Source organism: Ammodytes marinus (assembly GCF_949987685.1).
Source record: "Ammodytes marinus genome assembly, chromosome: 20".
Classification (NCBI taxonomy): Eukaryota; Metazoa; Chordata; class Actinopteri; order Uranoscopiformes; family Ammodytidae; genus Ammodytes; species Ammodytes marinus.
Window position 1 is genome coordinate 8,548,031 of NC_137224.1, and position 23,989 is coordinate 8,572,019.

A 23,989-nucleotide genomic window follows, 5' to 3' on the forward strand; every position below is an offset into this window, starting at 1 on the left:
CGAACAGCTGTGATGCTCTCTTTTTTTTAAAGTAAGAGCTGAAACAAATTAAAGATGCTGTCATATTAAGTTCATAGCCTACTTTTTAGGAGGATTAGATTTTATAACACAGAAACTCTTTCTCTGCTACCACACCTTTTTAAATACAAATGTGTCTTCACATTTTGCCGACTATATAATACAACTCATATAATTTAGAACAAATGGAAAACAAACTTTAGCCTGCTGCCATAATAAAACGTATATGACAACCAGCTTGAGGAGGAGAAACAAACCAGTTTAATGCAGTTAACTCTGTTCGGAAATCACTTTAATCTGTGAACATGGATATCATTCACTATAAAACAAAGTGTGTTTGCAGAACTCATAGTTTTAGAGTCAGATGGCTGACACAACAAAGTTACAGTCATCTAAAATTGATGAAGCGGTCACTATAAATAACCAGACATCCAGATAAGCATCGACGTCTGCTATCGATGGCTCCTCCCCCGCTACCTGTAAATCTGCGATGCCATCTCCCAACGAATGGATGTGACAGGCGGCCGCCGAAGCCCAGACAGCCAATGCTGCTAAATCCACCCATTAACTCAAGAAAAATCCTCTTTTATCAATTGATTGATTTCAAAGGACGCCTCCCTAAAGGATATTGATAAAGTGCGACCTTTTTTCTTTTTCTAACGGGAGGAGCGCATTCAACAGTGCGCGGGCGCGGGGCTGAAGTAGTGGACCTGCTGAAAGCTGCGCTGTTTGACAAGGCTGAGCAGAGTGAATCCATCGACTGGCGACAGGACAAAACTATAATAATACTCATACACTTTGATCAATTGAGACTGTCGGGAACACCGTGAGTTTGCGAGGAGTTTGCGAAAAAATAAGATTTTTTTAAATGTATTATTTTTACGCACGCATCTAAAGATGACGCGCAATCCCTGCCATGCACGCGCGTCGTGAGGCGCACGGCTGATATCTTTTTATAGTTTTAATTTTATTTGTTTGAATAATTATTGTGCGTGTGTCTGCTGCCTCAACTTTTACGTCCGTAGATGAGAAGGCAGAGGAGCGAGAGGTGGTTGACTTAACATGGCTGAGCCGCTGGGGCGTCAGGGGGCGCTGGCTGGAGCTCCCCAGAGCGCCTAAATCACAGGTTTGAGTTGATTGTATTTTTCAGGGGGGTAGTTGGAGGAAGAGGGGAGGGGGGCTGACAGGTGGAAGCCGATAATGCCGAAAAACGCGGAGAGATACAATCCGGACCCGTCCATCCACATAGCCAAGATGAACGTGATCATCCCGTTCTCACCAGATGTGCCCTGTGACAGCAATGGCCAGCGGATGTGGTGGGCTTTCCTCGCCTCCTCCATGGTCACTTTCTTTGGGGGTCTCTTCATAATCCTCCTGTGGAGAACTCTGAAATACCTGTGGACTGTGTGCTGCCACTGCAACGCCAAGAAGAAGAAGAAGGTAACGACCACCACACCACAGCTCAGTGAAGACACTTATTTATGACAGCAGGGATTTTGTGTAACAGCCATCAATGGAGACAACAATGTGTCCACTTTGATTTATGAAATTAAATCTGTGTTAGAGCCCCCATCAACTCATACCATTAAACCAAAATGGTTCCCTTTTTGGACTACTGACCTCTATCCAAACACACTGTGCTTTCAGTTATAATCGCAGCTGACACTTGTTGGTGGACAGCATACTTTAAGTTTTTCATCAGGCTGATTTTTGCCAACATATCAGATGTGGACTTGAGAGAGTGTTAGCAATTTGAAGTGTTGCTTCACCCAAAAAAACACTTTTTTTTTATAAGGCGTGTGGTCTCTTGTCACGCAGACAGTATGTTTTTTAAATATCTCTCTGTGATTTCTGCCTGCGCTCCAATACAATAGAGGTTAATGGATTTTCATTAACGCTGCTGAAAACAGTAAGCTACAATTCAAAATCATCAGCAACTAGATTTGATTTAAACGGCCTCTAGCTATTTTGGATTATCCACAGGTGAATGTTTTTTTTCTCACTTTCTTTTGGAGTCCCAAGGAAACCTGTTCACAGGTTGTTCTGTGGGTTCAGCTCAGGACCTGCAGGGACACTTTGCAAATGTAATTGGATGAACCCTTCAAATTGTTTCCTGCTAGTTGTCCCCTTAAACAGTTCACCATGATTTCCGTTCTCTTCCAAAGAGTTGGCGGCCATTATTATTTGCAGCTTGAAACCCTTTCAGTGAACCATGCGCCATATGACATGTTTCCAAAAGTCAGGAATAGTTTGACAGAGAGCGTGTCAGCTGCTGCCACAGGGCTCATACATTGTTGGATATCAAACAGACACACTCTTACTAGTGGTGTGTGTCTGTGTGGTGGTTGGCACTCCTTACACTCAGCTTAATCCCCATAAATCATTCTCATAACATTTAAAGCAAACGCCACCAGATTTTTGTGCTTCCCTAATTTTACAATACCGTGTCCTCGATTGAGGCAGGCTGCAGTCCTGGATTAGGAATAACAACTATGTTTCCATTGTATGAGTATGAGTTCAGGCTTTTACTCAGGATGGTTTAAACTGCCTTTTAAAGTTTAAAACCTTTCTCTTGTGCTGAAGGGCAACGATAGACTAGCCGATAGTGGCGGCAGAGATGGAGCAGTTTATCTCTTTTGCTTAATGTACGTGCATTCATCTCTCAGACAGGCAGGGGTGGGCTGGCAAAGGCTGCAGGCAGGGCGGCAGTGCTGACCTTTTTGCAGGGACATGTCTGTATCATTTCCATACTTTAAATTGGAGCTGGTTACAATTAGGGCTGTATAGAGAATTATTACTATCATCAGGGATTCATCTTATGATAATTTTTTTGTAATTGAGTTAATTGAATCATCTTTAACAAGTGGAAATCAACCCCCAAAGATATACAAGTTATCATACCAAACCTTAAAGCAGCTAATCCTTTCATTTGAGAAGCAGGTACGAGCAAAGGTTTGGAATATTTTTGTTTAATAAATGCCTTAAACTAAACATCCTTTAAGTTTGGGTCAATCTGCAATGTGAGTCTCCGATCTAGTTACAATATTCCAGAGAATCATTGAGCTTGCCTCCCCGTTTATTATTTTTAGATGTACTGATAGTGCAACCGAAATGCATCTGTGAAAATAAAATCAGGAAGAGGCTGTTTCTCCCACAGCCAAATGGTGTTCATGTGTGAATACAAGAGAGCAGTCACATTCTGTGTTTTTCTTCCACATTTTGCCAAGTGAAGCTGGTGAGCTCCACCTGTTGTGCTTCTCTGTGGGAGTCAGCCAGAGACGGGGTCATCCTTTCACTTTCAATCTTCCCCTCACTGCCTTTATGGCTCCGCTGGCGTCCATTTCGTAGCTCCTGCCCCGTCTTCTTTTTCTCACCTTCTTTTTTTTCTTCCTCATCCATGAATCAACCTTCCTTCCAAAAAGTGTCAGAAGTGCAGTGTCAGGCGCGTACGCTACGTGCCATATGAATCAGTATTTTGGTTGCTAAGCAACTAGCAAGCAAAGGATTTCATTATAAGAGTAAATCTCGCTCTGTTATGCAGTTGTCTAAAGCTGTGAGATGTGGCAGGTTGTGTTGGAGGAACACCTCCCCACCCCCTCCCAGTCTGTGCATGTCATTAGCAGCTCAAACATGGAGCTCTCAGTGCATTGTTCGTAGATGGGAGTTGATAATCTGTTTCCTCCTCTGTTCTGATTTTCAGCTTGTTTATCCGCCCTCTGTGGGGCTTTTCAAAGCACTGTTCTCCTCTCTTCTGGCAGCTCACACGTCTCTGAGAATGAGCTCCTATCTCTGTGGCTCGGCCTTCCCAGTCTAATAGTAATCAATGAAACTCGCCAATTGTGTGGTTCTGATGAATGACGGCTATTATCCGTCTGGGAGGAAAAAGAACGTTATTGTGTCCATTGAAAGTGCCACTGTACTCAATGGTGGGATGATGTGCTGTGGCAGCTCCTAAGTCATTTTTCAAACTCCTCAGTGAGCCAGTGTCATTGAAAGAATGTGTTTTGAGTCTTGTTTCAGTCAGAGAGCTACTGGAGGTATCCAACAGCGGACTGCTGTTCACAGGTGAATGTGACGTAGGCCAATTTGTTGTCTGCTCGAGCTACTCAAAGAGCCCATAGCTCCTCATCAGCCCATATTTGTATACCCATACCCTAGATGTGTTGTTCTATGGATGGCAATGTGCACTGGTCAACTTTGATGCAGACGTTAAAAAAGATGCATTTGGATAGGTTGCCGTGAAAAAATTAATGTTCCCCTCAGGATGAGTTTTATTGGCCTTGGTGAAACATCCATCCATCATCCAGGTTACGGTCGCAGTGGCAACAGGTTGACATGTTGGAGTTGAGTGAAACGTCTCAACCACTGTTGGGGTGGATTGCTGTGAAATTTGATATACAGATATTCAAGAGATGATGAATTCTAAAGACTTCATGAAAAGTCAAGGGGTCCCCAAATGGCCATCATCAGGTCAACATTTTGATTTCAGCTGAAATAACTTTGGTTTACGACAAAATACCTTCAAAACTAAAGACATTCCCGTCAGCCTCGGCTAGTAGTCGGACCAATGATGGGCAAGAGAGAGTGAGTCAAGTCAAGGACCAGAGCAGTGCGAGTCCCAAACTGCTGGGGGGTGAGCACAAAACAAAAATTTCAGATTAGAAAGGATCTTATAACAAATGTTAATAATTGCATTTGAAGCAAAAAGTTTTACATTAACACATTTTGATTTCAACAGATGAATCAGACTATGCACATTATTATATCAGTGAAATGCCCAGCTGCTGTGGTCTCGACTGTTCTTGAAATAAAATCTAGTAAAGGAGTAAACATTTGGTCACTTCAAAGAGAAGCGGAGATCTTCTTAAAGGGTTTCTTGAGACAGGTCTCAAGACCCAAACTACCCTTGTGTACAACAACTCTGGCCTCAACTGTAGGCTTTGTGTTCAGTGCTAATTGCCGTAGAAACTAGTAACTTAGTAGCAAGTTGTTGTAAGCATTTAGCTTAAAGCACTGTTGTGCCTTATGTACAGTATGTAAAGAGAGCAATTAGCGTGACTGAAGAGTCATATAAATTTTGCAATCATTTAATTGTACTTTTTTTTTTTAATGAATAGGCCTATGTACGACATTCATTTACTTATTTTTATAAACTCTATTATGTTTATATTTGGTTGTTGTACGTAAACAATTGTATGTGGAATCTAAAAAGGGCAGACTGGCTATTAACAGCACAGTCATAGTGCCATGTGCATCTTCTGGCAGCGACTCAGTGTCCTTACATGCGCCAGGTGCATTGAGTGGTTGGCATGATTCAGATGTTCAGAGTCACTCTCGTGGTGCTTTTAAGTGCCGTCTGAAATGTTGTACCTACGAGCAAGTTTTTATGATCAGAGTGAACAGAGGTAATTAAGAGTCCGACAGTTGGAATTGCTGAGTGCCACTTTGCTGTTTTGTCACACACACACACACACACACACACACACACACACACACACACACACACACACACACACACACAATGCCAGCATGTTCAGCCGAACGACATACAACAACAATTACACCAGCTATCATAATTAATAATTGCTTGGATTTATATAGCGCCTTTCATGATACTCAAAGCGCTTTACAGGGTTCCAGACAATTCGTTCACACACAGTCATACCGGTGGTGGTAAACTACCATAGTAGCCACAGCTGCCCTGGGGCAGACTGACAGAAGCGAGGCTGCCATTCAGCGCCATCGGCCCCTCCGACCACCACCTCAAACATACAGCAGTCATACACATTCACACGAGGCAAGGTGGGTGAAGTGTCTTGCCCAGGGACACAACGACCATGACACAAGTGGCCGGGCTGGGATCGAACCGCCAACCCTAGGATCATTGGCCAACCAGCTTAACCACCTGAGCCACAGTCGCCCCATCATCAATTGTTTTAAACATTTCCTTTCACTATTTCTGAAATACAAAGTATCCATTTCATATGAAACGTTGTCCTTCAATATGAACTCCGAAACACTTGAATGCAGCATCATTTATTTAACATTTAGACCTTCAATCCTTTCAAAACAAACTCTATTCGCAATTAAGCTCCAGAGTCCATTTTTTGTCAACCAAAGCATGCATGTTCCTTGTTAATTATCGTCCTTCCTTTTTTTAATTGGCTGTGTTGTTAGTTAGGAAAAGTGTGAGCCTCTCGCGTTGCATAATAGAAGCAGCATGCTGCAGCTTGGCAGCCAGCGCTCCATCTGGGATCCAACAGGTCTCTGATTAAAACAAATGTTGGACATCTCAACGGTGCCAGAGCCTGATCATTTGTGTTTGGTCATGGAGACAAAGGCTGCTCCACAGGCAGATAATGCATTTACTATCTGTATTTCACAGTTTTTTTTCTGTTTCACCAACTTTTTTTCCCAACATTTCCAATAGTTCGTGATTCATGTTCATGGACGAGTGGGTCATTGACTAATAACCAACACATACTACCTGTGTCCAATTTTAGCCACTGGTTCCACACTTTACCTTCAAGTCCTCACGCCCGAGTTGATCTTCTGACTTGAGGCTTGGATTTTTTGTACTGTGGATGACGATTGGTCAATTGGAAGGACACAGGGGCCAAGTGCCATTCAGTGTAATACAGATAAAGTATTTATTCGCCTGGCTGAGAAGAGGCATAGATCAGCCATGAGACATTTCAGGAATTTCTTCCTCCTCAAGACAAAAATGTCTTGATGTATTATTAATCTGATTTATATTCATATGTTTTTTTAAATAATAGATTAACTTTAGCAGAAATCGTGTCATGAGCCACATGTTCTATTCTGGTTTAATGTGCTCGTCCTTTGAGAAATGATGGCAGTGGATCCTGAGAATAGGCTAACGGTGATGATCAATGACCTTTGGTGTCAGGAGGACCGGATTTAGGCGAGATGGTGAAACCTAAATTTGGAGGCTCAGTCTATTGATCAAAGTGACACAGAGGAGATTGTGCTGCCCGAGTGTGTGGGACCGACTACATGTGCTTCTCTCGGGGTCTGCTGCTATTAAAATTGTATCCTGTCAATTTAAATTTGTTAAGCTAAAAGTCCAGTGGGATATACTGTAGTTTGACCCTTTTTGATGTTTAGATAACTAAAGTTATGAATTAAAAAAAAAGGTAAACCTCACATCAACGATGCACTTTATCATTATAATTAAACCAACCTTTTATCATACGGGAAGGAATTAGAAATTTAAATGTCAGCTCTCCATCTTCACAATCCTTAAGATGACCTTAAGATGAAACCGGCCACCAAAAAAGTTAATTGGACCGAGGCATGTCATGAATCAACAATCATTAGTCTTTGAACTCTGCATGGACTGGCATTCAAAAATATAATGGCCAACGTGTTTTTTTTTTAGCTTACACTTTCAGATTCGGTCATTGAAGTGCTGGGCAACACCAGCGTGATGCCAATTAAGCCTGTTTAATGGCTCTCAGTGTCACTTCATTCATTAAAAAAGGGAAGTGCACTTCCAGGTCAAGTGTTTCACAGAGTTGTGTTTGTCCACCATTGCAATTACTTTACCCACAACATGTTGCTCCTTGGTTCAGTTTATAAATAGTGTTTTTTAAGACAAACAGCATCATCAATCAATCAATATCTTTAATTTAACCAGGTAAAAAATTAATTGAGAATGAAATCTCTTTTCCAAGAATGACCTGTCCAAGAAGGCAGCACTATGAATGCAATATGCATCTGTGTATGCAAACTATAGGCTTTCTCCTTGGGAAAAACCTTGCCAATCAGAGGACGCAAGAAACACTCTCCTATGTATATATGAGCTTTCAGATATGAAAAACAAATTCAAAATCGAGCTCTTTCAGTTGTAAAAGGTCGGTTCACATCACACAATGAAGCCCTCTAAGAAGCTTTTTTCTTGTCGAAACAAATACTAGAAGGGTAATTATGAATGCATATTAAAAGTGGTCCCGCTTCTGAATCCACTTCTCCTCACACACCTCAAACATTGGAGTTGGAGGGTCGGACTGCAGCGTTATTGGCTGTTCCTGCTAGTTTACTGCAATGAAACAAGAGGTTCTGTAGCTTTATGCTCTTTCACAGTCGAACACTCAACACAGGCTGCCGATTTACAAGCCAAACGATTTGCTCTTTTCCAACCTGCACTCCGATCCACCCACCCTTATCTCCTTAATGGGATTCAAAAGTGAGATTTAACTTAAAATTTCCCAAGGGGCTCTGTTCCAAGACCACTCTGATAAGATTATGTAACGTTTATGGAATGTCTAAGCTATATTCTTTCCCAGTGTAACGTAATTGCAGTAAAAGTGCCTCTTTACCTGTTTCATTATGGCAAAAAAAAACTCTTTACTCTACCCAAATAAACACTACACCGATTGCAGTTCACAAATAAATAGTAGAAAACACTGCCTGAAAACAGCCGATACCTGTTGAATTTTCCTTTCCTGCATATCTTTATCTCGTCGGCTGTGTTGGCTACAGTATACTGAGTGAACTGGACATCTTATTATACTGCAGTGTTATCAGGTTAGCGCTGCAGGGCTCTGGACAGGCACTAGGACGTGACACATGGTCTGATGGTGGTCTGCCTGGCTGTCATTGACTAATGGTCTCCGAACATGATTTAATATCTTAGTGCAGCCAGCAGCTATTTAGAAATAATTACAGAGACATTTGAAAATGTGGCGTGTGGGTGGGAAGCATATAGAAAACTGTGCTGAAACCCATTTCCTCATTTAAGGTGTAAAATAGGTAATGTAGCACAATTTTGTTGCATAGGAAAGTGGACTATTTTTTTCTACACTATATTTCTGAGGGAAATATCGAACTTTTCATTCCAGCATAATATAAAGCATGTTTAGCTCATTGTTTTGATAATAATGAATATATTGTTGTTACAATAGAGTGTGGTGAAACGCCTAAAATGGTGGGATGAGATGCTTGCAAACTTGCACACTCTCACAGGGTTGCAGCTTTCTCTCTTTGTTAGTGGGACAGTTAATGGTGTTTTCACTTCTTGCTGAGTCATTTAATTTGTTGTTGCTTTTTGACATGGGTATGTTGTAATACAGTTTTAAAAGTCTGACTTTTATTTTAGAAGTATTGTGTATTTCTTGATACAGACTTGCAGGAGAAGTCAGCAGCTAATATTTTGGTCAACAAATCAGATTAAAGCTGGGGTTTGTGATTTCTGATTGGTCAAAGTTAACATGAGCTGTACACTTTGACCCATCAGAGCGAGGCTCCGATTCGCTGTTCTTATTGGCTGTTGGGACTGTCCATTCGCTTTGGCACAACTTTGTTGGTGTAGAGCGTGTCAGGGAGGGACCATAGGGGAGGGACCAAAGAGAACAAGTGGAGCGGTTGAGGTATTTGGATTCGAATCTCTATCCCAACTGCCATTTTCTCCCCAAATCCTCCACCCCAGCTTTAAAAGGGAAAAGCAAAAATTAATGGATCATTAAAATCAAAGTTTTATCAGTTGAATATTTGTATTAAAAATGTCTTGTGAGGCCTGACATATCCTCTAGGCCAGGGGTGGCCACTGTTTTTCAGATTGTGAGCTACTTTTAAAATGACCATGTCAAAGTGAGCTACCACCTACTATAAGGGGTCAAAAGTCACGGTTCGGTACGTACATTGGTTTTTAAGTCACGGTTCTGTTCTGTATGGTACAGTTCTCAGTTAAGAGGAAAAATGTGTGCAGAATTGAATTTTCACTGAGGGCCACATACAGAAAAATCTACGAAGGACCAGGCCACTTTGCAAAAATAACACATTTATCAGGACATAGCTGCTCTGATGTTTAGTTTCATAGTGTCTTCGTAAATTGTAATCCTTCTTCACGGCAACACTTTACTTGCACATTAAACAGATACACCCCCCCTCTTGTTAAATGCCATTGATACACCCAGTGTTTTCTGCTTTTGCGTCCAATGTCCAGCTGGGTGAAAATAGTAGCCAGCCGAGATCCCACCCCTCCAAGAGGGGTCCGGGGGTATGCCCCCCCGGGAGATTTTTTAAAGTTTTTAAAGTGAAATGCATGAATCTGTTGCACTTTGAGAGGAAAATTAAGAGGCTAAAGCTGAAGAATTTTATATGGAAAAAAAATTGAGACACTGTGTCAGATGAATTGGAAGCTATTGGAGAAGGACACATGGATTTTCCATAATAATATTAATTTAAAATAAAATATTATGCAGGGTCCTCTGGGATGGGCTTGGTGCTCTTTTTCTTTTATGGGACATATTTCTCTGTAATATAATGAGTGCATTTAAATTATTTAAAAATTAAAAGGGCCATATTACATCATATTTTTAAAATATGCCACAGCCCAATCAATCAGTTTTGACACCCCTGCACTAGTGGGTTAACTAAGAAATGCAAAAAAGTTTAGTAGTTTGGACACCCCTGCACTAGAATATGTGGTGGTCTGTTTGTGTGAACAGTCTTCCTCTCTCTGGCTGTATTTTACATAGTAGAATTTGTCAGTGCAGAAGCCTCTCCACTTCCTTGACTTGGATTAGCTTTGGTTAGCTCACTGTCAAATTAGAAAGTGGTGTCCTCTCTCCCTCCACCGAACGTCGGCGCATGCTCGCACGGCCCGTTCGCTCTTTCATAGTAAAAAAATAAAAAATTAAAATTAAATTAATTTTTTTTTTTTTTTTTTTTTTTTTTATAAGAATGCCACGAGATCGACCCACACTACCCGGTCGATCGCGATCGACCTAGTGGCCACCCCTGCTCTAGGCGCTAGACCTCCATTGTTGTCCAATATGTGTTCTGTCTTTCCCAAATAGTTTGATGTCTAAAAAGGCTCAGTGTTTTTTTTTAAACGGGTGATCATGGTAGTTTTCTAGCAGATATTACAGATGTATCTGATGGGGACTATTTTCTGCGGTGGATTAATACGCGTTTGGTGCTTTATTGAGTATTCACAGCAGCACTGTAATGTAATGTACTGTAATGTATGGTGTACTGTAATGATGGTCATTAATGGAGCTCTAAGTGTAGGTTCAATTTAATGAGGGTGGGTCTTTTCCAGAGACTTTTTGGCATTAGGAAAATATAGACTAGAGACTCTTTAACACATAAAGGGGCCTTTTATTACGATGAACATGGGCACCGTAGTTTATTTTAAGTTGATCCCGTATACGCCTTCCTGCTGCCACAAATACTTGCCAGTGGACCAAATCAGGGGCTAAAAATAGTGTCCATCAAAGTAATACACCATTTACTCCTGCATGAATAACGGTCACTAAATACTAGAGTGGCTTGCTGTTTTAGGAGATCAAATCAGTGACCCTATTTCTAAAGTTAAGTCATATACTGTAGAGTTTTAGTGAGCTGTTTTTGAGAGCTGGGAAAGTATCGAAAACCACAGTAAGTCTCTGTTTTTTTGTCTTTTTATAAGATTTGTTGCCAGTGATAAAAAATATAAAACATTGCGTGCCTTACTTCTAAACTTGAGTAAAGGGCTTGTTATTCCCCACCCATCCTTCCTAAACCGGACTCCTGGCACACACATGTACTTGCTGCCTAATCACAACGGTGCGCCCAATGGTTGTGTGTTGCAGCAGACTATATTCATTCATTATTTCCATCCATTCTGCTGTGCTGCGCCACCTTTCAGCCTTACAAAGATTTATGTCGAAGTGGAAGCATGACACATGTTGCATAGTTGCATGCCAGGAGTTCTTTGTAGCTTGGATGTCCTATCTTTGGGGACACACAATAGCCCATTCTGCATGTGGAGAATTTGGCTTGTTGAGATCTTGGGCATAAACACCACTACAAAGAAAGGCTGCAGTAGTAGCGCACACATGCTAATGGAAACCCATAGAAACGGATGCACCTGACTGATGTTCCGATGTAAATTGCATCAGCTAATCCCACATGACGAGCAGAGCGGTAGGAGGAAGGCCAGAGAGAGAGAGAGAGAGAGAGAGAGAGAGAGAGAGAGAGAGAGAGAAGGTGGAGTTGGATGTTATGGAGGTAAAGAGTCCGAGTTGTGTTAGCCTTGAGGGATGTGGGGCATTTCATCAGGGAGCAGGGCTAACCTCTGCATCCTGTCTCCATTTCCTGCTCTGTGAATCACACCAGTCCCATCACACACACACAGAAAGACAGACAGAGAGACAGGCAGGCAAGCAGCCCACTCAGTGGAGCAGAAACACCAGGAGCTCAGTGGCTGCCATGGATACACTCCTGGAGTCTCTTTGCTTCTCTTCTCTTTCTCTCTCTCTCTCTCTCTCTCTCTCTCTCTCTCTATCTTCCCCCCCCCCCCTGTATGTTTACAGTATGCATGTGAGCATGCATGTGCGTGGGTTTATTTTGGAGGCTGTGAGCCTGGTCACTATAAAGAGAGCGATGCATTCATGTTGCCAGACAAAGCTCTAATAAACCCAAAAGTTACCTCAATGTCAAAGTTAGATACTGTGAACCAGTGAATAAAGTGGAGCATTTATCATCTGAATTTTTGGTGAAGACCAAAATAGAACAAAAAGGTATAACATAACGTTGTGCAGACTATTTTTCGGAAAGAGTTTTTCTTAATGAATGTTCCTCTGCTAAAATCTTTCCAACACTGATTTTTTTCACTATGCCTCCTTTCCTCATTTTCAGGAGGTGCATCGAATCGGAGATGGCATCAAACGCACGGACAAGGAGGACCCTGCACTCAGCGAGGTGGGATGGATGACCTCGGTGAAAGACTGGGGCCGGAGTCATGATATCCGCCCAGACACTGACGGGAAGAGTCTTGGTGAGTGTGTTTGTGCTCAGGCATCATCCCTCATTTAATCTGTGATTGACATCTGCAGCTCTCCCTCCGCCAACATGCGAGCAGGCTGTCGGTTAAGACGTCAGTGAGATATGAAGCGTGTCAGCCAAAACACGATCACCCGCAAACTTCCTCATGATGACAGCTTGGCACTCTGAGTTGAACTACCTTGTCATACGTCTGTGAGGGCGGGCCATGTCAAAAACATGTTTGTTATATGGTAAAAGACCAGGAACCTCTCAGAGAAAGAGGTTGAATCTGACCTGGCAACACATCGGGGTCGCTTAAAGGTGGAGTCAGCGATTTTGGAGAACACTTGTTGTCAAAATTACTTTTTGTCAAAATCAGTAAATATCTCTGAACGATCTTTGACTTGTCAGTGCTGTGTGTTTGCGCTGAAAAAAAATTGGTGTTAATAAAAGCCTAGGCTCTGTAAACTAGTATGTAAACAAAGGATATGTTAACATACAGTATAGTGGGCCCACCGTAGCCAGCAACATGGCCCTTTAAAGAGTCTAGGCTGTGTATTAACACTGGATTTTTTTTCAGGACACACACAGTATGGGCAAATCGTTAGGATATATTCACAGATTTTGGCAAAAAGCGATTTTGACAACAAACATTCTTCAGAATTGCTGACTCCACCTTTAAAAGTTCCACACATTTATCTTAGCCCATAAATATTCCGTTTTGAAGTGCCTATCTTAGTAACTTATCTTCCTCAGACACGGAAGCGGATAAATCAAAACAAAGCCAGAACTGCAAAGAGGAGAGATTCAAAGGGTATTAAGGTCATACACCACATAATGCCCTCAGACGGCAGAGGGAAACAGATCCAGGGGAGGGAGGGACATGTACAGTTTACCAATTGAATTTGGTCAGCTGGAGTGGTTGCCATGGCGCCTGGTGTGTCTGTTGACAGTGTCACGTGTAGTAGAACACATGCCCTCTTCGACCAAATTTGATCATCTTGTCTTCTACGCGGAATTTAATAAAGGATGGACGGCGAGTCGAGGTGCAATGGAGAATCTGCCATTCTTTATTTATGTCTTCTTATTTTTACGAGAGTGTTTGATGGCTATAAGTGCTCAGCAATGCAAGAGTGGGGACTCACGAGTGATGAAATGAAATGGCATGAGCGGGAACACCATGCCAAGGCTTGCCGCAGTGCTCGAGGGGACCGACCCCGCTTACACCCACCCCCCTAAATGAAGTGCAGCAACCTCGGAGTTGGCTCTGTGTGTGGAGGTTGTTAATCATGAATGCAGGGTGGGCAGTCACACTCAAGCTTTATGGTTTGATGTGGAATATTAAAGAGGCCACTTAGTTCATGGTTGTCTGACATACACTGCAACTGACCAAAGTGGATGGTAAAGAACAGTTGTTCTTAACAACAACACATTTCTTTAATAAAGGGATGTCAGGTCTCTCGTTGTGACAAGTGCTTCAGTCATGAAATGTGCATAAACAATCATCTTTGTTATGGAGATTTTCCTGCAGGATGTTGTCATTCAAAACTTATGAAAGTGAAGCATTTGTTGTTTGTATTTATTGAGATGATGCGTGCAGCCAAATAAGCGTCTGCAAGGATGTGATTAATACCAAGGAACAGTGTAAACATTTTGAGCTAAAAACTGCACTTTTTTTTACCCCGTCTTCCTCCACATGTCATATGAAGTTCTGATGACTCAGGCTGAACTCAGGTTGTCCCTGCAGCAACTTCTGTCAGTTCGTCCCAGACACTAGTGTGTCTGTGTGTGCGTCTGTGTGTGTGTGTGCGTGTGTGTGTGTGTAACCATGGCAACTGCAGCTTACCTAAACATGGCAGATGTGTGTTTTCTATGTCATCTTGTTGGCCACATTAAAGCCTATTTCCAGGTCATGTGAGAGGGAATTTTACATTGGACTTAGGGCAGGGGGGGGCTTAAATAAAAAGCAGAAGGTGGTATCTATCTGTGTGTTTTTTGTGGTAAGAGTGAACTGCTATTCCTACATCTTCACCCACCGTGTTGTTTCCTTCATAGTTCTCGCAAGCTGCTATTTGCTCTTGAAGGATTCTGAAACAGCTTTTTACTCCCTGATAATAATCTTTATCCTTCCAGGCGCCATTAATAAAGGCCAGTAGGGGTTGAATCAATTTTTTATTTTATTTTTTACTTTACCTCTCAATACGTAGGAAGAAGAAAGATATTTTCCATGATGCACTGGGTGCATGTGAGTCCAAGTGATACGGATGCCCTCTAATTAATTTGAGCAACTCAACCTTCCAAAATGATTAAGTGCCAATGCAGATAAAGCGAGGGAGAGAATAAATCTTAACTTTTAAAGATAACTCTGACATGGATTATGCAAAATAGGAAGCTTGGCTGCAGGATGCCTGCAGTACTTTCCAATTTTAATGTAATGTTTATGTTTATGTTTAGGGAAGTAGTCAAACAGACACCGGGGATGTCTCTACAGACTTAATTACTCGTATGACTTTTTCCCCAGCTCAAAATAGTAGTGAGGCAGTGTGTTACAGAACGAGGCAAAGACAAAGTTGATATGCATGAGGACAATCAAGTGAATATATATGTATAAAAGAAAAAAACAGATAATGAAAAAACGTAAATAGATATTAAGTTATATAAAGAAAACGAGAGGATTGAAATATGCTTTCATAAAATGTGCGAAATCACCAGTTGAATTTTGAAAATCCTCGCATGTGGTGATAAAACCCAAGAAGGCCCAATCAAGAAATATAAACTCAAAAAGTAATTTGTTGACTGTTCCTGTTCAATAAGCGTGTTACAAAGGTTAGGATTCTGGTGAATGTCCAAAGTACATGACTCCAGCCTTATTTGTCTGACTTCTCTAATTTAACCATCAGTTATCTTCTTAGGAGGACGGTTATGCTTATTCTTCATTTAGCATCTTAATCTGGAAATATAAAATACATTGAGGCATTAAACGCAACAGTTGAAACAAGAGATTATTTAACCACAAATGATATGGTAAAATACAAAGGGATCTTGCTATGCACTGAGCTGCTTAAATCTGACTGGATGTTGTGTGATAAACAGGTGCAGACTGCCCTGTACAAAAAGCCCAGAGACACGATGTTCAATTGTCCGACTGGCCTTGCATCTCTGCAGATTGTTAAAGATCAAACCTTGCCTTCAGGGCTATAGTATAAGCAGGTATAGGACACTTTCTGATGGCCTTTCAGTCTGTAAAAGTTTAATTGCTGGAGATCATCGCACCACTCCACATGCACTTTAAAGTGGGGTAAGCGAACCCTTAAAAACGCATAGGCTCTGTAGACCCCCTTTGTTTACGTACCCATTTGAAGAGCCTAGGATGTGCATTAACACCAGATTTCTTTTCTCTGCACACACAGTACTGACAAGTAGCAGAGCGTGAGGAGATATTCACTGATTTTGACAAAAGTGATTTTGAAAACAAGCTTTCTCCAGAGTTGCTGAAAAGGCAAGGCCCCTTGTCTATTCTCTAATTCCAGATCAGTAGCGTGCTCTGTGTGAGGACATTGTTTTCCCCAGATTGGGGACATGGAAAGATCCTATCTGTCAGTTTATACATTATTGAGTTTCCCCTCCCCCCTGTCATTTTTAGCATCATACAGTAACGCCCTCCCTATTCATCAGAAATGTCATCACTTTTCTCTTTGCTCGTTTCAAAACAAACAAAAGTGGCTTTGGGGGCTGAACAGGTGGCTGCAGCTTGTACCTGTGCCAAGAAAGCCAGCGGGTCCCGTGTAATGTCATGCATCTATTACCTGCTCAGTCGCTCTCCCCTTGAGAATTTAATCATGGTGAAATTGTAAGATGGGGAGTGTGTGATGGATTGAGTCTGAGGTTAGTGATTTCTGGGGGAGAATGTGATTTCTCGTAAACGATGGGACCCTGCTGAGTGACATTTAGCCCACGTGCGCCCGGGCTGGGGGGGCTGGGATGTCGCAAAGCTATTATTCTGGCCAGAGAAAGGTTTTCTATTAATGGAAGCACAGAGCTGCCCTCGGCCACTATTTAGTTTGCAGTCTTTGCCAGCTAACCCCAATTGCAGTCACAGGTTGAAGACAGTCTGAGATGCTAAAGTCCAACCTGGATGAATTGTTCTTTTTTTGTTTAGTATTGCTGGTTAAAGGTCAAATCAGCGATTCTGGAGAACGCTTGTTGTCAAAATATCTTGTTCGTCAACAAGCGTTCTCGTGAATATCTCCTCACACTCCGCAACCTGTCTGCAGTGTGTGTGCGCTGAAATAAATCTGTTCTTAATACACAGCCTAGGCTCTGTAAACTTGGATGTAAACAAAGGGTGATCTACACCCGACCCTGTTCTTCCATTCAGTATTGTTTTTGCTGGTATGTGATACATTTTTACAGTATTATGGCAAATCTGCACCATGGAAATAAACAAAAATCATTGAATCACTTTAATCATGAAGACACTGTCTAAACTACATGATTACGACGCCAGATCTGAAATTATGATGTGTGGGTGTTTATTCTTGATTGACATCTGATAAACTGCCGGCACTTACAGGGTAAGGTCTACTGGTTTCCAAATGATGTATATGACGTCTGTACAATTTGGTTGGAGTTATGACTCTGATAAGAAGGGTTGCCATTTGCCCGTAGTGTCTTGATAAGATAAGACAAGATAACCCTTTATTGATCTCCAGAGGGGGGTGGGGGGGGGGCATAGGTTATTGCAGGACAGAAATAAGAACATATAACTTGTCCCTCAAACCCTGTTTTTCATCCTTCACACTTATACTTCTTTTACCTTACTTTTCACTGCACCATTTGTACGATTCATAGCACCTCAAATACATGAAAACGCTCCCTAAGAGAAAGATAACGGATGCAGTGGGTAACGCAGGGAAAGAGGGTTTTATGGGTGCAGGTGTTTTTTGCCCCTGTTCTGAACCATTACAGGTTTAACAGTGCCCTTAAGGTGTCAAACAAGAAGTGCTGCCGATTTGGGAATCATCTTAGATTACCGGGGGTCAATGTGTGTCCTATTGGATGAAAGGGTGAAGGAGTCCGTTTCTGTCTTGACCGCTGTCCTCTTGGATTGGATGTCGGCCGGGAGCAGCCTTAGGGGGAGAAAAGGAAGCTTAGAACGAAATTATAGGTGGGCCAGAAGGGCATTTTCATCAGGCGGACAAGCTCACCTCCCCCCTCCTCCATCCTCTGAAGGGCTCGGTTGAGCAATTGTACCACTACATGGAAAAGCTTTTTGTCTGATGAGAGCTAAAAAGGGGAGAGAGAGAGAGAGAGAGAGAGAGAGATGGTAAACACTTTTGTGTGGGACTTACTCTCTCTCACGCAATTATGGCACTACAGCAGCAAGAAATGTCACAAGTGCCATTTGGGAAGTGATGGAAGCACTTATCCTTTACATGACTGTGCTTTATTGTCACATAGTGTTCAGTCCGGCATGAAACAGAATTGACTTTACGTGCCCTTTTCTTGACATTCCCCCTGTTGACCCTTTTGGCTGCAGATTGGGACGTCGGTGTTTTTTTCTATGTAACAGATATTCTACCCATCATGCACCGTGGCCTTGTGGCAGAGACAGGAGGCTGTTTGCCACCTGTGGACTCCAGTGCCAGAAGGGATCACGTGGGTGTGTGTGACTTTCACCGCGCCCAGTGCGACAACAGTGAACAACGTGGAACGCGTCACTCGGCTCTCTGCCTGCTTCTCTAAGTCTGCTGCTATTTTCAGGCCGCAGCAGCTGCCAGGCCTGTTTTGTTCAGGGCGGAGGAAACAATGCCATGGGAGCCTGAAGTTACTTAGTTGCCTTTGTTGTAATAATGAAAGATAATCTTATTTGTCATTTTTGAGTGTTAAACACTTTTATTTTCCTAGTGCAGTGCGAACATTTTAAATTATTTTTATAGTTTTTTTTTAAATCTACAATATAGCTGTAGTTCAGTCCATGTGAACTTGGCTTGTGAACCGGAATGTCGCCCCAAAAAGTCCAGCATGCGACCAGTCATTTTGAGAGTGGACTGGTAGCTGAAGAAGTGCCAGTTCACCTCCAGGGCACTGCCAAGGTACCTTTCAGCAAGGCACCGGACCTCTAACTGTTTAAATTTGGTGTCTTTTGTTGCAGCCCCTGCCTCTGATATCCCTCCATGAATAATTAAAAAAAGGTGAAAACACTTAAGGATTCTGTTTTTCAAAACGTGATTATTCCAAGCTTGTTAAAAGTAGCCACTTCTGCTATGATTTTTAAGTGGATTTTTGGTAATTTTTGATCAACGCCGGGGACAAAGATATCCAAAATTACAACAAGTCGAATTCAATTTAGCTTAACCCCCATTTACTGTCATAAAAGTGCTTTAAAAGATTCAAACACTTTGGCATGGCGCTTTGGATGGCAATGTTGGTCGGTGGGCCGGCACAGATTCGTTAACATTCTGAACTGAATGAAGAACATTATACTGTGCATCAGAATTGGCATTTGCATTGTCATTATGAGCCTTTTAGACATTAACAGCTTTAATCTCAAAGAGGCGTTTTTAATTTGGAAGTTCTCCACATTTTCAGTGAGTATCTCTTTTGGCACAAACAAAACAGGTGCAGTATAATTAGTTTTGTGGAGTAGCAACAGGAAAAAAAACTAAACTCTGCAGAGAAGGTTTGCGATAACGTTCCTCCCCGAAACGTAATTAATGAGCAGCGCATTCCGACTATTTCTTTTAACAATCGTTAGCCTCGCAGTGACTCACAATCTTCCCTTTTCCTCTGACAGGAAAGGCAGACATAAATTAGCTGTGTATGAGGTAGCTTTGATTTTTGCTGCTGGCACTTTACATCAAAACCGATTTTTCCTTTGGCAAGTTCAGTTTAATTAATTACCACGGCCACTTAGAGAAAATGAATGTTTGTATGGAGGAATTTAATAATGTACGTCGTTGTGGCAAATTTGTCACACGACAGGTTCCAACTTTGAAAGCTTGCTTTATTTATATTTATATATTTATTACAGTTAAGCTCTCTCGCCCTGTTTGCTTAATTGCATTCAAATTGTGTCCGATTGCAGAATGATTGTCTCAGGGCTGTTCCGCACAGTGGTGGCCTACTGTACATCAGATGTTCCCACAGAAGAGTTCATAACTTAAGCAACCCATAATCATTATAAATACATGCGGCTAGTACAGTTACAGTATGTCCAGCTTCCCAGATATAGAACACAATTTACATTTTAACACGTGATCGGAATTTCCATTTCCATTGTTAGCGCAGGGCAGAGTTTCTCTCTTCTCTCCCCTCCTCGCTGCACAGCTGCCAGGAGGGTGGGTCATTCCTTTGTGCACATTGATAAAACATCATCGGAGTCATTCTATTTAGACAAAACATCAATGTTTTTTCATTGAATTTTTCCCCTTTCTTTGACCGCCACCTTCTCTTGTTTTTTAAGACTCAGAAGTGAGGGCCTCACAAACCTGAAGTCTGAGCTGAGACAGACCACAGAGGGTGCTTGTGGGGGCGTCCATCCTCTCCCAGCCTAAGCTCTTTATGCCCTCACTGTGAGAGTGGTTGGGCTGCTTCCAGGATGGCTTAAATCATGGCTTAGCCCCTATGGGATTTGGGGTTCTGCGCTGCATGTTTTTGTGGGGGTATTTTAATAGCTGAATAATGGTGCAAACTGTGAGCCAAATGAGGCCGAATCTCTTATTTTCTGACAAAGCAGAGTCTTTTTTGATTTTGTAGTAGATTTTTGGATCATTCCTGTCACATGAAAGAGATATAAAGAGCAATGATGACGGAGAGTTACGTTTTCCGACAGGCTTGACCTGAAACGCTCAAGGATAGCTGCATTGTTTTCCCCGCACGGAGAGGATGTCATCAGCCCCCATAGATCACAGCACTGAAGACACTATATACGCCGGCCGATGTCAAGCAAACAGAGGATCAGGTTTCAGGCTGTGGGTAATTACAGTGCAACCTATAAGCCACCAAACGCAAACAGACCACTTTTGTGCAGTTGCCATAGGTTAAAGGCGGGGGGGGGGGGGGGGGGGGGGGTCCAGTTTCTCAGTTCTTTAACCTCCATAATTTTTTCAACATCAGTGCAATATGGCTAATTGCTAGAATCCAAATATCAGGGGTAGTGTCTTACAGTTTGAAAAAATCAATAGAACAATATCATTATAAGTAGTTGGTTTGAATTTCTGCATTCACTCATTGTACCTGGCTGATTCTAAAACATAGCAATCATTCATACATGCTCCAAATGGATTTTTCTTGACTTTTTTCTTCATGTCTGGATTCCCAATAGCATCCTGCAGGAGCGTGTTACTCCACGCTGTGTGTCCTAAAGTTCACTGAGCCGAACAGATTGGAGCTCTGTGTGTTGATGATGTTGGGTTACGTGGGTTATTCAGGATGTGTGAGCGGCCGTAGAGACTGGAGTATTCTCAGGAGTATATAGTGCTTATGACTGACAACCACAGACATGTTTCCACTGTGGCCTTCATAGCAACAGGAAACCAATGTGGCTGATGTTAATTTTTGATGTGTATGTTCTTTTACACGTTCAAACAGATATATGAGTTTGCCTTTATAGATTCCTACACATTTGCAGTCAATTTTGATGCATGTCACATTCAGAGAAGGTCTCACTTATATGAAGTCATACATAGATGAGACAGGGTAAACGAACAGTGTCTACCGAACAAGTTGCAGTATATGGTATTTACATCACCGCTGCCTGCAGCTGCCTTGTTGCTGTGCTAATCTGCCTGTTAATCCTTCTGTCGTTTCTCTCTGTGGAGAGGCGAATTCATCCAGATTTGGGAATGATGATGTCATTGTTGAATAAGCTAGTGTTTCTCTATGGAGCTGCTGTAATGCTGGGAATGATCACAAATGATGTAAAAGCAGCAGCATGCGGCTAAACCAGAAGACCAAAAGAATAATCTGCTTTTATTGACAAGATGATGGAGAAATCCCTTTATCCCACCGGGTTTTTTTTCCTCTTGAGTGTGAAACTCGCAGGGCACAAAAGCAAAGCCACTGATGAAGCCCAGGCTTAGGACACCGTGCTGTCGGCACAATGTACCATCCTGGGGAATCTTATGAATGCCTGCCTTACGAATGTACCAGCCTGGATAGCACATCTAGTATGTCTGTAATGGTTTCCAGGGACTCCCAGGTGACAGCACTATATACGGTGATGCGATGTCAAGTAAACAAAGGATCAGGTTTCAGGCTGTGGGTAGTTACAGTGCAACCTATACACAGTGCAACGTAAACTGAGCACTTGTGCGGAGCTGAACGGTTTAAGGGAGAAGCCATTTCTCTCAGTGCGTTAACCTCCATTCATTTTTTTTAACTACTGTGCAATATGGCTCTTAGTTAGACTCCAAATATCCGGGGTTTTGTCTAACAGCTTGAAATAACTTGGAAAAAAAATGTCAGCTGAATTTTGGAGGGATAAGGAGGGGGGAGGCAGAATAACCAGTTGGTTTAAATTTCGGCTTAAAGCTGTACGATTCAATTTAAAAAAGTTGTTTTTTGAAAATGATTTAATTCCACAAAAATTTGACTGTGACAAGCCTATAATTCTTCTCTAAATATACTATTCTGAGTGTGTACTGACTGCCTCCTACATCCACCCCAGAATCACATAGGCACTTAGGAAGAAACTCAAAATCAGAAATATATAACTAGTGACATAAATAAAAACAAAGGCATGCTTTGGGTAAATATTTTGCCAATTATTTAGACATGGCAGAGCAGTCAATAAGGAGCCTACAAATTCCTGTTACATAGTTACTTAGTACAGCTTTAAGTCACTTGTGTGCACTATACACATTAGACCTGGCTGTTGATAAAAATCTATGTAATCATTCACTCATAAACCCCTGAACCCACTACTCAGTCTTTCATGTTCTTCATACATGCTCAAAAATGGATTTTCTTGACTTTTTTTCTTCATGTCTGGATTCCCAATAGCATCCTGCAGGAGCGTGTTACTCCACGCTGTGTGTCCTAAAGTTCACTGAGCCGAACAGATTGGAGCTCTGTGTGTTGATGATGTTGGGTTACGTGGGTCATTCAGGATGTGTGAGCGGCCGTAGAGACTGGAGTATCCTCAGGAGTATATAGTGCTTATTGCTTACCACAAAAGCCTATTTTCTACTTTGAGCTTCATAGCACCAGGAAACTAATGTGGCTGATGTTCCTCAGATCTTTACGTTTTTTTTACACATACAAATATATGATTTCTAGATTCGTCACAATTGCAGTCATGTCGGACGCATTTCACATTCACAGGAGGCATTATTTATATGAAGTCATAAATCAATGAGCATCAAGCTGCCACATACACTAACTATGGTCAGCAGCTGTTGGGGGGGGGGAAAGTTCCATGGTTATTTTTGGTCCACCGTTTTCAACACCAACAAGGGTTTACTAAAACAGTGTTAATAATGATGATGTCATCAACACAAACACTCTCTGACAATGTGTGCTAGTCAACAATGAGTGACAATGTCAACAGCTGCAGCAGCGTAGCGCACAGCTCATTCAGGCAAAATAAGATGTTTTTATAAGCGCAGATTGACGCAATTTGTATCATAATTTTTCACTTCTGAGAGATTTGAGAGACGTCCGTGCATTATCGACTCTAGATGCATGTGGATATTCTTGTTAGTAGAACGTGTCCGTACGATGTCACCGATACGTAAAGCTGTAAGAGAATCAGAGTTTATTTTTTACTTTTTCAAATAAGAGCAGATCGTTAGATAACCCTAAACTTACTGCTGATGAATGATTTTACGTCAGAACTTTCCGAACAATCAATCCGTTTATAATCTTCCCAGCATGTTTTTCTTGCAACTTGATTGAGTCAAGTGAAATAATGGCAGTATATGTCACGAGATACCAGTCAAATCATGGCTAGAAAAATATCAGTGTTTGCCCTCTGACTGTTAAAAAGCTTGTTACATCAATAAAGGAGACAATCATTTGCAGTAGCAAACTAGGTTGATGGGTCTTCGTCCTACCGAGATGGCCAGTGAATCGGCGCTTATAGAGTATTTTCTGTTTGCACTGACCAACAGCCCATTTAGTTTTATGGGTGTAATGTATTGTGAATATTGGTATAACATAGGGGGGAGTGTGAGCAAAGCCAGAAGCTCTTTTA

At 41.9% G+C, this 23,989-nt stretch overlaps 1 protein-coding gene across 1 annotated transcript in view; it reads left to right on the forward strand.

Annotated features, from left to right (window-relative positions):
• Positions 1-1,218: 1,218 nt before the first annotated feature.
• LOC307267365 (calcium-activated potassium channel subunit alpha-1a-like) overlaps positions 1,219-23,989 on the forward strand; it is a gene marked incomplete at both ends in the record, with an annotated part of 84,559 nt that continues 61,788 nt past the window's right edge. The window contains 3 exon segments of the mRNA XM_080049679.1: positions 1,219-1,458; positions 12,667-12,759; positions 12,761-12,805. Coding sequence (XP_079905805.1) covers positions 1,219-1,458; positions 12,667-12,759; positions 12,761-12,805 — 378 coding nt within the window.